The sequence below is a fragment of the Nicotiana tabacum genome, chromosome 3, assembly GCF_000715075.1.
Source record: "Nicotiana tabacum cultivar K326 chromosome 3, ASM71507v2, whole genome shotgun sequence".
Taxonomy (NCBI): Eukaryota; Viridiplantae; Streptophyta; class Magnoliopsida; order Solanales; family Solanaceae; genus Nicotiana; species Nicotiana tabacum.
The window spans coordinates 15,380,527-15,395,392 of record NC_134082.1 but is presented as its reverse complement, the minus strand read 5'-3'; the positions used below and the strand labels follow the sequence as shown (position 1 = coordinate 15,395,392).

The window sequence follows — 14,866 nt, the reverse complement described above, 5'->3', positions numbered from 1 at the left end:
ATGTTGTTGTACGTGTACTTCAACATGAATCAGAACCATGCCCTTTTTGAACAGTTAAATTGTTCTCAAAGTTTGTTATATTTACTCAAATACCAGTGGCAACTGAAGCAATAAAGAGATTATTCAGGGGCATAAGAATTCTTCAAAAAAACGGCGCTGCCAAAGTAACTGTGACCACGAGCTGCCTGGTTATTCCCACTTATAGTATAGGAATAGATATATATAGACAGCCTATAGACTTCTCATCTTCAATATTAATTAATTCAAAATCTCAAACATAGTCATTAATTAAACCCTAATTCACCATGGGAGTTTTAGCCTAACCTAACAAAGTTTCAGAGCACAATGGCGATCTTCTTCTTCTCGATAGCAGCCTTACCAATCTCAATTTCAAATCCACAAGTGCCCATCAGAAACAGAACTTTTGAAACAAGTTTCTCTCTTTTAAGGTGAAATTTTCATATTGTGTTAGCGTAGAATGTATAATGAAGGATCAATTATATGTATTATGGTGTTCGGGTAGTAAATAGTGTTAATGCTGATTTCATACAGGATTGAGCAATTTATTCTGAATGTTGAAGAAGATGGCTCAGAAAGAGATAATAATGGAGCAGGATTCAAGAAAGCTGGATGTGACGAAACTACATCCACTTTCACCTGAAGTTATATCCAGGCAGCCTACAATCAACATTGGTAATTTTTATTATAACCTCATTCTTGTTTTCCTGAACAAGTTAATTATGGACTAATAAAATGGTTTAAACTTTTGTTAGGCCTAATTGGCCATGTAGCACATGGCAAAACCACTGTTGTCAGGGCAATCTCTGGTATCCAGGTACCCTTAATTACTCTTTTGTCTGTAGCCCTTTGAATACTTTTTGTTATGTTTGGCCGTCTCAATTTCTTTTGTTTTTTGTTTGATCATCTTGTCCATAAATTATACTAGATAGGAGAAAAACAAGGTTGAAAAAGTGATAACTGTTTTTTCTATAATCTTGTTAATACGAGATTTCTGTGAATTAACCAAATTATAATTTTAGGGAAAATTACGCGACATATACACTGTATTTACCATTCGTAGCTATACTTTCAGCAAATTTAGCATTCGGAGCTATATTTGAATTTTATAGCAAATCCATGAAACTAGTGATTAAGTGTTTTGAACGGAAATAAGAGAGCAACAAGCTCTCTTAGCTCAATTGGTTAGAGGGCCCGCTTAGTTACCGGACATCTTGAGTTCGACTCTCAGCAAGAGCATTTTATTTTTCTATAATTCTGTAATTCGCCTTGGTTGTATTCGTTGAATACTTGTATACACCCCGTATACAGGTGTATCTTTTGTATACACCTTGTAATTCGCCTTGGTTACAGTTGATACAACAGTTACGCGAATGAATACAATTGCACGAATAGTAGTTATTAATCGTAATTAGACAAACTATAGTTACTAGGCTCTAAACTATAGTGCTTTATGAAAAATCCTCTAATTTTTACCTCTCGTTTAACTTGCTTTTATGGAGCTCTTACTTTTTTATGACATCTAATTATCAGACTACTCGATTCAAATGTGAACTGGAGTGTAACATAACTGTGAAACTTGGATACGCAAATGCAAAGATATACAAATGTGAGGATGAAAGTTGCCCGCGGCCCTTATGCTACAAGTACGTATGTTAATGTGAATTATTTGTTCCCATGCTTTCTTGAAGAATATATTGTTAAGATCTACCTAATTTTTTAGGTCATATGGAAGTGGTAAAGAAGATAATCCTCCATGTGATGTTCCTGGATTCAAGAACTGCAAGATGAAACTGCTCAGACACATTTCTTTTGTAGATTGCCCGGTATGGCTACTTCATTCGTGGAACCTTAAAACATTGCTGCACTTGGCGACAAGCTAGTAGAATTTGTTCTTTGCATTTATATTTTGCTACAGAATTCTTATAAAACTGTGAAGAGCCTTTATTCTGAATTTTGGCAATATAATTTAGGATTGATCACATGGTAACTCGTCTGAATGATCCCTGCCTTGAAATTGTTTTCTTTTTTTATTTTATAGTCATGCTGCTTTTTATCTTTCTAGGAGTTGGTATGTTTAGGATTATAGGTGATAAGTCAGTTTTTCCGCGACTTGAAACCTGGCAAAGCATCTGTACTTTTTGCCAAATGTGTTACCTCAAAATTTTGGTGGTCCCATTAATCTATGAGTATTGAGTTACAATATTACTACATTGTAACTATATTTAGCTTTGGCTGCTTTGTTATGACTTGGTGTAGGGGCATGAGATACTGATGACTAGAATGCTGAGCGGGGCAACAATTATGGATGGAGCTTTTCTTCTAATAGCTGCCAATGAAAGTTGTCCTCAGCCCCAGACTCTAGAGCATTTATCTGCTGTTGACATCTTGAAGCTCCAAAACCTAATCATTCTTCAGAACAAAGTTGACATTATACAGCAGGATCAAGCTAGAAATCAGTATAAAGCAATCCGTGAATTTCTCAAGGTTAGTCATTCCAAAGCGTTTTGCAAGTTGATTACCTGGTATTTTAACATTTTGCTAAAGAAGAATTCATCTCATACCTATCAGGGAACAGTTGCAGAAGGTGCACCAGTAGTACCTATTTCAGCGCAGCTTCAGTACAACATTGATGCTGTTTGTGAATATATTGCAAGGATTCCCATTCCAAAGAGAGATTTTGTATCACCTCCCCGTATGGTTGTGATTCGATCTTTCGATGTGAATAAGCCTGGTTGTGGTATTGATGACATGAAGGGTGGTGTTGTAGGTGGAAGTATCATTAAGGTACATTCCTGTTGTCTGGGGTTGATGCAAATTGTTCTCATAACTGTTATTACTATCTGCCACACACTATAAAGAACATCTTTTAATGTATCTGATGAAAGTTGTCTTTTGACAATTCCCACTGATCAATTTTTGGAAGCTGTTGATAACCAAGTAATGATTAAATCTGAGTTTAACCTTTAAATACTTTGTTATGTCTAAACATATATCATTGACCTCTTGTTCTCAGGGTGTTTTAAAAGTAAATCAGATGGTTGAGCTTCGTCCAGGCATCCTTGACAAAACTGCAGATGGAAAAATCATATGTAGACCAATATATTCCAGAATTATGTCATTATTTGCAGAGCAGAATAAGCTTCAGTTTGCTGTGCCAGGAGGCCTTATTGGGGTCGGCACATCAATGGATCCTTCCCTATCACGCAGCGATATGCTTGTTGGTCAAGTCCTTGGAGACGTTGGTACACTCCCTGAAGTGTATATTGAACTTAAGGTTAGCATGCATTCTTTAGCATTTTTAGCTTTTGTTGTAATATCTTTTATTGCTTACTAAATCATTCCATTTATAGTTCCTCCTGATACATTTGACCATTTATTGTTTGACCAAATCACTAGGAATATGTGCCTACACTAATCCTCTTGGCAACTTATTTCTCATCATCTTTTATCTGCAGATCAGGAAAATTAAACTGCTGCGTCGGCATGTAGGGGTTGAGAAAAAAGAGTCAGAAATGCAGGTATCGAATCTGGTAAAGGGTGAGGTACTAATGCTGAATATATTGTCCATGGCAACTGGGGCTCAAGTCATTAAAGCGAGAAATAACAGCGCGAAATTGCAACTAACTGCACCTGTATGCACTGGCATAGGCGAGAAGGTGGTGCTCAGCCGTCGGGTTGGTGGCCACTGGCGTCTCATTGGGTGGGGTGAGATTGAAGACGGAGTGGCACTAGATGTGCCACCCACTCCTGCAGATATTCTCTTTACAGTGTGAACTTGTTCTTTCTATTTTATGAATTGCTTTCTAATGAGTGTTTCTTTTTAGCTTTTGTTCCTATGAATTTGTATTGTCAGACTTGTCGAACAATAGATTATTGGCATGACACATGCTTACTTCAAGTATTTGTGGATTTTATCCGCTGACATGCTTTGTGAAATTTCATATTTTAGTCGGTTAATGAGCTATGGATTTAATTCAGATTCCTCTTTCTTCGACATTTTTTCCTTTCTAAAATTTGAGAAGATTAGTACAGGGGTACATGTTGTTTTAATACGTCTATTGTGAATTCAAAATGGTCATATAAACCATTGCTAAGACTGCTACTGCGCTGGATGCACAGCTACAAGTTAATAAGTGAAACAATTTCTGGTTCCTTAAACGAGTCACTATTTTATTGCCACTTGGTACATTTGAAGGAGGAGAATATACCCAAGCCTTCCTTACGAGATGTGATAGAGGGGATTCTGGATCAACTAACCGTCCCTCATAAAGCAAAACAACAAAAAATGTAGCGATAAAGTTGTTACCTCAAGGAAGCTCATAAATTAGCCAGCTTGGTTTTCTCTTCTTGACTCGAAATGTAGGAAGGAGCCATCAGTCAGCATTTATTAGCCCTCTAACCTGGTGAGGCAATGTATCAAAGTTAGTGTCGATGCCATTTTATCAGCAACTTTCTTTGCTTTTCTAAAACAGTGTCCGGTAATAACCCCAACTCTTTCCACAGCACCATTAGTTGTCTCTCTCTGTCAGCTATCTTCCATGGAGGAGAGAATCTTTCTCACCAACGATTAAGTTGTACCCTTTTGAATGCACCGGTTAATGCCAAATAGGAGAGATCTAGCTTTCACCTTGTTAATAATGTTGAATAATATTAAGGAGGTAGATCTAGCAATGGAAGGATTGGAGGTCTGATCCGTTTTACTACTAATGTTGGTTTAATAACAAGTAAGACTGAACCTTCATGCTAAGGACAACAATAACACTAACTATCAATCCTAAATAAGTTGAGAGATTTAGCTTTCTCAGCTTTTGTTTATATGTTACAGGAAACTGATTGCTTATTCTTTAAATAGCTCCCTGAGAAACATTAAATTTTGTTAAATATATAAGTCCTTCACTAAAGGGATAAAAAGAACTTCAATTTAGAAAGAAAGTTAACTACATTCTACATCTCAAAATAAGTATGCCTAACAATGATTGATGTAAAACAGAGTATAGATTGAAAACACCGTAGGTAGAAACAAGGGGTTTCATTGATTTGACTATGAGGAACAACTACCACCAAGTTCAGAATAACAACTATATTCTTCTCAAATTCCCTCACCAACAAAAGAACTAATTCTAGCACCAGAATTACATACAAAGGGGAAATAAACTAACAGAAGTTTCAGTTTCAACAGTCACTAAAAAAAACTCTAAGCTGCGGCTTTCCTTGGAGATTTTGTGGCCTTAGCAGGAGATTTCGGTTCCTTTTCAGCACCAGTTTTCTTAGGCAACAAAATCGGGTTGATATTTGGAAGAACACCGCCATGAGCAATGGTCACACCCGCAAGAAGCTTCCCTAGCTCTTCATCGTTCCTCACAGCCAACAGAACATGCCTTGGAATAATTCTGTTCTTCTTGTTGTCACGCGCTGCATTCCCAGCCAATTCCAGCACCTACAATAATTTATGGTAATTTTTTCAATAAACTCACTTAATGTGTTAAGCGTGTTCAAATCACATATAAATAACTACAAACCCCATTTTTAATTAGACAAAAAATAAGTCCAAAACCGAAAGCAACACAGGGAAAATATTGAAACCCCGAATCAAAGAAATACTAACTTATCCCAAATCAAATTTTCAGATAATATGACTTACTTCAGCGGCCAAATACTCAAGAACAGCAGCCAAATAAACCGGAGCACCACTTCCAACACGTTGAGCATAACGACCCTTCTTCAGGTAACGACCAATTCTACCGACCGGGAATTGAAGACCGGCTTTGACGGACCGGGAAACCGGCTTCTTCGATTGGCCACCACCCTTTCTGCCGCCGGCACCCTTTTTCGCTTTTCCGGCAGTATCCATTTGGAAATGATAAAGAACAAAGTTGTGATTTGTGAAAAAGAATTGATATTATCAGTTGATTGTCTGAGCGGTAGATGTGGATGGGTGTATTTTGCGTGTTTGTTGTATTTATAGTGGAATTTCTGGTATTCGGTTTTCGGATTGGTGATGAGGGCCGTTGGATTTTGATATAATCTACGGTGCAGGATTCTGTAGAAGCGATCCGTGTCGTTTTGAATGGACCAATGAGAAGCGAGGGTTAGTTTGAATTTTGGTAAAAGAATAATTTTCCCGCCTGGAAAGGAATAAGCTTTTCCCAATGTGTTTTTCTTTTACAGAATTAATATAGGTAGGGGAAAACTCCAATTTAATTAAGATATAAATAAAGGTTACTGAATCCAGGAAAAAAAGTTACTGAATACAAATAAATCAATTGCTTTGTGGCCTCGTGAACATTTTTCAGAATTTTATTAGCTTTTTGCTCATCTGGTCCAGAATTAATGATGTTATTGCTATATTTGAGAAGTCATGTGTAATTTTTTCGCAAATATCTTTTAAATATCTTAACAATATTTCCTTTACTAGTATTATTTATAATATTTTTACTTAATTTTTAAATATGTAACTTTTGTTAAAATTATATCAAATATATAGAAGTTAGATATATTCATTCCAGTAATAAATCTGCCCGTCGTTTTTATAGATAAAGGAAGTAGTGTGGTGGCAATTTTTTAAAAAAAATATTGGACTCCACACCTCTTGGCCATCAGATGAGACATGTAATTATATTTTTCTGGCACGACAAATTCAAGAATGTAAACACTTTGTTCCTGGTCTATTGGCTCCTACAAAGGCTCATATGACTCGATTTTCATGTCATCGTCCAAATACAAAATTGAAAAAAATGTATGGAATGAGGGCCAATATGCCGCAACTCTAGAATTGTATTACTATTTACATCCTCGTACGTACACACAATAGAGTCTTCAAGTAGCATATTATCTACTTCCTCACATGACTCTAGTGCATTCTTCTCCACGTCGACATCATCAACAAAAATATGATCGAATAATTGACTATCCACTTTTAGCTCCTCAATTTAGCGTATAAGCTCCTTTTCAGCTTCACATATTTTAGTATTATTTTGTTGTGCAGTAGATACAACAATCTTTGCATCCAATTGAGCTTCCAAGTCGTGAATAGCACTGCCAAATCTGTTGATTGTCTTGTCCAAACTAATATCTTATGTTTATTAGGTGTTTAATCCCATCTGTAATTTCCTCACTTTGATATTTCCAATTTTTTAGCTTGTTCCATTTGGCTTAAAATTTCCACTTGTTCAAAAAATTTCACTTGTTCAGAAATTTCCTCTTGATGGAACTCGCTCTCTTCTTCAATTTGATGCTCTTCCTGAATATCAACTAAGTCCGCAACTTGTTGATCATTGAATATTTTCATTAGTCCATTTACTTTGGTCTTTATGCTCTTCATTGTTGCCCTGAGATCTTTTCTAGCTTTTCGGTTTTCATCTCCTTGCTCTACTAGTTTATTAGTTTGCTCCACTAGATGCCTCACATATTTATTATATGAGAATCATGTTCCACAAGTCTCCATATCGTTGTTCCTATCAAACTCACAAACATTATTAGAAAGATCATAATAAGGACTCGGAGAAGGATAAAAGATTTAGGACAATCACCATAATAGCGCCAAAAACTATTGACTAAATTAGACTATCCTAATTATCTAAACAAGGATCATAAACTTGTTGCAGCCAAACACACATGCAAGTACACTCGATCGCCAAGTAATAAAGTGACTAGAAGCCGGATGTCGAACCCACAAGGACTTGTTATAAACTATTGACTAAATTAGACTATCCTAATTATCGTTGGTTGCTTTGTGTAGTGATTGTGGCATTGTGTAGAGGTCATATAGAGGATTCCCAACTTGAAATTTATAAATGTTTTTGAGAGCTTTAAATTGTTTTGTTATTGTTTTAACGGCTATTTAATCTCTTTATTTGTTTCTATGATTCGTCACATTTATGTTGCACTTCCAATCCTTGAAGAGGGTCTTTGGTTTTCATACTAGTACTATTCGACATGTTCTAACCCTCTTTTTACCGGGGGCGCTGCATCTTTAATGGATGCAAGCTGCAGACGACTTTGATCAGTGATATCGGTGCACCTTCCTCCCAGCTAACTTGGTGAGCCCCACTTTATTTCGGGATCGTATATTTTTTGCTTTTTGTAGATTTAGTTTTGAGGTATATCCGGGGCCTTGTTACTGGCACTATCATTGTACTCCTTTGTATATATTATAAGCTCCATAGACATAGTGTGGGTAATATGTCGGTGTTGGGAAGGTCAAACTAGTAATGTTTAATTGAAAAATTATAATTTTAACCTTTTAAAAAACTATAAATAACCTCCCTTTTTCTTCTTCTTCATTTTTTCTCATAATTCACTCTCTTACTACTCTAATTCTCTCTCAATTCTCTCTTGATATTATTGATTATTGTTCTTAAATTTCCAATTACTTATTATTTCAAGTTTCATCAAATATTTAGTTTATCCATTACAAAATTATTATTATTAAATATCAAGTATTCAAATAAAATGTGGTATCGAGTACTATCAACTATCAAGTATCGGTCTATCAATTGAAGTTTGATTTATTATATCAAAATTAGAGCGGCATCCGGAATCCCGGTACACTCGTTCCATCTCTTTCTCTTCTTTGGTGTACACTTATTTTATTATTTGAAATTATTAATTTAATTTCTTAATTTAATTTACATAATGAATTTACTTAGAGTAGCTAAAAAAGTGTGCACTAGCAGAGGTGGTAGTAAGAAAACTTCCAAAAGATCAAGAGGTGGTGTTGGTTCTTCTAGTAGCTTTACATATATTTATGAAAGTTCACCTGAAAATTTAAATGTAGATTGTGAGAGAATGCAAGAAAATTATGGTATAGATGCTGATTTAGATGATATTCAATCATCCGATAATCTTGAAACACCACTAGCTACACCTGATAATGCTAGTCAAACTCAAAATATTAGGGGTGGAACAAGTAAGACTCCCCTTCCTATTAAGAAGAATCGAAGATTAAAAAGTAAGTCTTGGAATTTTTTTGACAGACTAGAAGATCAAAAAAATTATGTAAAATGTAGAATTTGTAATGAACTTTATAAACATGAGCCCGATAAGGGAGGGGGAACGGGTCAACTTCGTAAGCTTATAGTAGAGCTCTACCCTCTTGATTGGGGAGTAGATGAGGAAGATGGGCAACAAAAACTTAACCCGAGTATTGGGGGGTTAATGGGTACATACGATATTAAGAAAGATCGGGAAGAATTAGCTAAAATAATTGTTTTAGGTTGTTTACCTTTTAGTTTTGCTTCTTCACCGTATTTTGTTACTTATATTCAAAGAATTTATAACCCTTTGTTTAAAGGTATTTCTAGAAGTACTTGTAGAGCTGATATCTTTAGGCTTTTTGGACAATATCAAACATATATACGTTATTTGTTCGTCATTCTTTCTTGTAGAGTTTCTCTTACTTCTGATATTGGTCGTGCTGTAAATGGAAATGATTACCTGACTGTTATATACCACTGGATAGATGATAATTTTTGTACGCAAAAACGTATTATTATTTTTAAATATGATGAAGATCAAAGTCATACTAGTGCATTTATAAGTAATACTATCCATGAAGTTGTTATATTTTATAATCTTGCAGAAAAAGTTTTGTGTATGTCATTTGATAATGCTTCTAACAACAATGTTGCTATTACAATATTAAAATTTCATCTACACCCACCACTTCCTGAAATATTTCATGTTAGGTGCATGTCATATTTATAACTTGATTGTGAAGAGTGGCCTTGAATTATTTAGAAATGAAATCACTTTAGTTAGGAGAGTTGGTGTAATTCACGGTTTTGGTGTGATAATCAAGAATAGCATAATGGGGCGATAACCAGTCCATGCCCAAGATACTGCCAAAATCTACCATGCTGAGCAACAATAAATCGGCTCTGGTCTCAAAACCACTAAGAGCAACCAAACACGATTGATAAACATGGTCCACGATAAGAGAATCTCTCACAGGAGTAGAAACATAAATAGGGGAGCTCAAAAAATCCTGAGATACACCCAAATGCGGAGCAAAATAAGAAGACACATAAGATTAAGTAGATCCTGGATCGAGTAGAACCGATGCATCTCTGTGACAAACTAGTATAATACCTATAATGATAGAATCGGAGCCAACAGCCTCAGTACGGGCAGGAAGGGTATAGTATTGGGCCTGGCCTCCCCCTCTAGGGCGACCTGTACCTCCCCGACCTCCACCTCTGGCTGGCTGAGTAGGTGGGGTAGCAACTGGAGCTGCAACCATAGCCTGAGAACTCTGCGGGGCACGTTGTGACTGAGAAGTCTGTGGGGGTGCACTCCTCCCAAGTCTAGGGCAATCCCTTACTACATGGCGTGTGTCACCACACTCAAAACAAGTTATGGGAGGACGTGGTAGTTGTGACTGGCTTGAGCCCGGTCTGTTGGACTGACCTCTGAAATCACCCTGCGTAGGAGGCGCGCTAGAAAACGGAGGTGCATAATAAGGCTTCTAAGGCCTAGGAGGAGCTGGAATATCACTGGCTGCTGGAAGAGCTGAATGAACAGGACGACTCATATAACCCCTACCATAACGACCTGCAGCTGGGACACGGGCACCAGAGAAATGGCCCGACTCTCGAGACCTCTTGGCCTCTCTCTCCCTAGAATGCATACCCTCAATCCTCTTAGCAATGCTCACCACCTATTGATAAGAGATGTTCATCTCCAACTCACGAGCCATGCTAGACCTGATGCTAGGAATAAGGCCCTTAATAAACCGGCAAACCCTTTCGCGACAGTAGAAACCAAGACTGGGGCATGTCTAGCCAAGCTAGTGTAACAGACAACATACTCTGAGATAGTCATAGCACCCTGGCGCAAATGCTCAAACACTGCGCCATGCGTCCCTGAGGATTTGAGGAACATACTCCCTTAGGAACAGATCTGAAAATTGAGTCCAAGTCAGTGAAGTAGCCTCATCCGGACTGTCTAACTCATAGGTGTGCCACCACTCATAGGCGGCTCCTCAAAGCTAGAAAGTAGTGAAGGAAACCCCGCTCGATCCTGATATACCCATGGTATGGAGAATGCGGTAACTCTCATCTAGATATCCCAGAGCATCCTCCGATGCTAGACCGCTGAATACAGGAGGCTTGTACTTCTTGAACCTCTCAAGCCTTAGTTGCTCCTCCCCGAAAGCCGCTGCCTTGCCCTCGGGTTGATCTAGCACTACAGGCAGTATAGGAATAATCTCAGGGACCTGCTCAACATGCACTCGCTTCTCAGAAGTGCGGGCGGCGGGAGTCTATGCTCCTCCCCCGGCCTGAGACGTGGCTGCAGCAAGGGGAAGCAACCCTGCCTAAGCCAGAGTGGTGTACATGCTCATGAATTATGCCAAAGTCTCCTGAAGGGCTGGAGTAGTGGTAGCAGTAGGCGTTTCAGGTGCCTGGACTCCGACTGGAACTGTTGGTGGTACCGCGGCGCCAGCTCGCGCAGGTGCTCTGGCTGCACCACGTGCGCGTCCTCGGCCTCTATCCCAGCCCCGACCTTTGACGGCTGTAGTAGGGGGCGCGAGTGCCTGATCATCTTGGGTAGCACTTGTCCTCACCATCTGTGAGAGAATAGAAGACAAAAGTTTAGAATTGTGATGCCAAAATATCGCACGACAAGGAAATCAAATGAAGTGGAATTTTCCTAACATTTACATAGCCTCTCATAGATAAGTACAGACGTCTATGTACCGATCAGTGAGACTCTAATAAACCGGCTTGTGATCCATGACTCCTATGAACTTAGAGCTCTTATACCAACTTATCACGACCCTGGTTCGCCCTCCATGAACCATCGTGACAACACCTAGTATCTACAACTAGGTAAGCATAAATTGCGGAAGAAAAACCAAAATTTGCATAAGTAAAACAATTTAAAACAGAAATAAAGTAATAATCGTGTTTTAAATGTGTCTCTTGGCATACACCATGTTTAACTCTCAATACAAATACGTAAATCCAAGACCCGAAAACCTACGAATCACAAGCTAAGAGAAATATCACATTGCTCTAACTCCGGAATGTCTAATAAGAACAGAAAAATACAGAAGGGCTAAATACTAAAAGCAGGAATAGAAAGAGAGTTCTTGGTCTGCGGACGCGGCAGATGTACCTCGAAGTCTCTAAAGCAGTTCCCTCCCTCAAGGATGGTAGGCTTGAGTAGCGGTACATGGATCTGCACATGAAAAACATACGCAGAAGGGGTATGAGTACACCACAGCGGTACTCAGTAAATGCCAAGCCTAACCTCGGTTGGGTAGTGACAAGGAAAGGTCAGGACCCTACTGAGGTCAAATAAATAATAAGATGACATGATAATATAAATAGTACAATTGAGAATCTACACAGGATAGTAAGGAGTACAATAACGGAATCAGAAATAAAGACAAACACCAAGAAGTACCACTCATAACAAGGATGATAACCGGGGATCTCTTGGTATCCTCAATATATGTTAGGGATCTCTTGGTATCCCGAGGATCTTTTGGTATCCTCAATATATGCTAGAGATCTCTTGGTATCCCGAGGATATCTTGTTATCCTCAATACACGTGTCAGGGATCTCTTGGTATCCCGCACCTCAGTTCATATCATAAATACATATAGGGGATCTCCCGGGATGCCGTCCCATAGTCCCAAAGTAAAAACACACAGCAGCAACACAGGAATACCCAATTAAGCTAAATGTCGTACCAAGTAAACAGTTAATTCTAACCTAACATGCTTCTCGTAATGCAATTAAGGAAGTTTAAGCAAATAGACAATTAAGCCAACTAAACATGCTTTTCCAAACTAGCAACAAGCTAAATTTGCAAGTAGAATAAAACAGGAAAAAGAACTCAATTGAAATACTTAAGGAAAAACCGGATTTTTCAACAATTAGCTCAAGTACGCACTCGTCACCTCACGTACAAGGCATTTCAATTATCAAATATATCATATCCTAAGGGGAAGGTCCCCCACACAAGGTTAGACAAGCCACTTACCTCGAACCGGCTCAAAAATCAATCCGAGACGACGTTCTTACCGCGAGTACTCGACTCCAAATATTTTAGTATTATTTTGTTGTGCAGTAGATACAACAATCTTTGCATCCAATTGAGCTTCCAAGTCGTGAATAGCACTGCCAAATCTGTTGATTGTATTGTCCAAACTAATATCTTATGTTTATTAGGTGTTTAATCCCATCTGTAATTTCCTCACTTTGATATTTCCAATTTTTTAGCTTGTTCCATTTGGCTCAAAATTTCCACTTGTTCAAAAAATTTCACTTGTTCAGAAATTTCCTCTTGATGGAACTCGCTCTCTTCTTCAATTTGACGCTCTTCCCGAATATCAACTAAGTCCGCAACTTGTTGATCACTGAATATTTTCATTAGTCCATTTACTTTGGTCTTTATGCTCTTCATTGTTGCCCTGAGATCTTTTCTAGCTTTTCGGTTTTCATCTCCTTGCTCTACTAGTTTATTAGTTTGCTCCACTAGATGCCTCACATATTTATTATATGAGAATCATGTTCCATAAGTCTCCATATCGTTGTTCCTATCAAACTCACAAACATTATTAGAAAGATCATAATAAGGACTCGGAGAAGGATAAAAGATTTAGGACAATCACCATAATAGCGCCAAAAACTATTGACTAAATTAGACTATCATAATTATCTAAACAAGGATCATAAACTTGTTGCAGCCAAACGCACATGCAAGTACACTCGATCGTCAAGTAATAAAGTGACTAGAAGCCGGATGTCGAACCCACAAGGACTTGTTATAAACTATTGACTAAATTAGACTATCCTAATTATCGTTGGCTGCTTTGTGTAGAGATTGTGGCATTGTGTAGAGGTCATATAGAGGATTCCCAACTTGAAATTTATAAATGTTTTTGAGAGCTTTAAATTGTTTTGTTATTGTTTTAACGTCTATTTAATCTCTTTATTTGTTTCTATAGGATGGATTTAAGTGTAGATTCATGGAAATTAGTCTATACCGAATAGGAATCACTTACCCAAATCGCCCCGGTGAAAATCTCTTCAAAAATTGCAATCTCCCGAGCTCCCAATTCCAAAATATGAATTATGGTCTAAACTCCTCGATTTTGGGTTTTAAATTCTGCCCAGGTGTTTTGATCATCGCGATCGCGAAAGGTGACTTACGATCGTGAAGAGTAAAAATTGATGGCTCCTGAACTAGGCTACGCGAACACGAGATGGGGCACGCGAACGCGAAGAAGAAAAAGGCAGGCTTACGCGTTCGCGGACAAAACAATGCGGACGCGAAGGGAAAAAGGTCACTGTACCCCCGACTCCTAGTTCTACTACGCGAACGTGAAACGATGGATGCGAACACAAAGGAGGAGGGGGCAGACTTCCGCGATAGCGAAGAACAATTTAATCACCCTCCAAAATTACACTACGCGAACGCGGATGGAAGGTCGCGAACGCAATTAAGGAAATCAGATACCGGATTTTTCTGCAATTCTATAAGCTCCAAAATGACCCGTTGAGCATTCGAAACACACCCGAGGCCCCCCGGGACCTCAACCAAACCTGCCAATCATCTCTAAAACATCATTCAAACTTGTTCCAACCTTCGGAACGCTCAAAACAACATCAAAACACGTACTTTTCATCGGATTCAAGCTTAAGAATTCCAAAAACTCTAAAAACACGTTTTCGATCAAAAAGTGTATCAAACCTCGTCCAAATGACTTGAAATTATGCACACACATCCCAAATGACACAACGGAACTACTGCAACTCTCGGAATTCCATTCCGACCCTCGGATCAAAATCTCACTATTGAACCTGAAACTTCAAAAATTCAACTTTCGGCATT

The 14,866-nt window shown here is 38.2% G+C and overlaps 2 protein-coding genes across 2 annotated transcripts; one reads left to right on the top strand and one right to left on the bottom strand.

The window, feature by feature from the left end:
• The first annotated feature begins 250 nt into the window (after positions 1-250).
• Positions 251-3,998, top strand: LOC107818198 (eukaryotic translation initiation factor 2 subunit gamma-like). The gene is made up of 9 exons (XM_016644145.2): positions 251-449; positions 553-693; positions 774-835; positions 1,552-1,664; positions 1,742-1,844; positions 2,278-2,505; positions 2,590-2,805; positions 3,035-3,295; positions 3,477-3,998. The coding sequence occupies exons 2-9, from the start codon at positions 573-575 to the stop codon at positions 3,792-3,794; spliced, it is 1,422 nt and encodes a 473-aa protein (XP_016499631.1). The 5' UTR covers positions 251-449; positions 553-572; the 3' UTR covers positions 3,795-3,998.
• A 1,037-nt stretch (positions 3,999-5,035) lies between these two features.
• Positions 5,036-5,971, bottom strand: LOC107818200 (histone H2A). Its single transcript, XM_016644147.2, has 2 exons — positions 5,663-5,971; positions 5,036-5,458 (listed from the first exon to the last, which is right to left on the bottom strand). The coding sequence occupies exons 1-2, from the start codon at positions 5,870-5,872 to the stop codon at positions 5,216-5,218; spliced, it is 453 nt and encodes a 150-aa protein (XP_016499633.2). The 5' UTR covers positions 5,873-5,971; the 3' UTR covers positions 5,036-5,215.
• Between the last annotated feature and the right edge of the window lie 8,895 nt (positions 5,972-14,866).

Excerpts from the sequence above, each read along its gene's own strand:
- LOC107818198 (XM_016644145.2), top strand. The coding sequence starts at position 573 with ATGTTGAAGAAGATGGCTCAGAAAGAGATAATAATGGAGCAGGATTCA. Across the intron at positions 1,845-2,277 it reads TTTCTTTTGTAGATTGCCCG|GGGCATGAGATACTGATGAC; the intron begins GTATGGCTACTT and ends GACTTGGTGTAG. Across the intron at positions 3,296-3,476 it reads AAGTGTATATTGAACTTAAG|ATCAGGAAAATTAAACTGCT; the intron begins GTTAGCATGCAT and ends TTTTATCTGCAG.
- LOC107818200 (XM_016644147.2), bottom strand. The coding sequence starts at position 5,872 with ATGGATACTGCCGGAAAAGCGAAAAAGGGTGCCGGCGGCAGAAAGGGT. Across the intron at positions 5,459-5,662 it reads TTGAGTATTTGGCCGCTGAA|GTGCTGGAATTGGCTGGGAA; the intron begins GTAAGTCATATT and ends AAATTATTGTAG.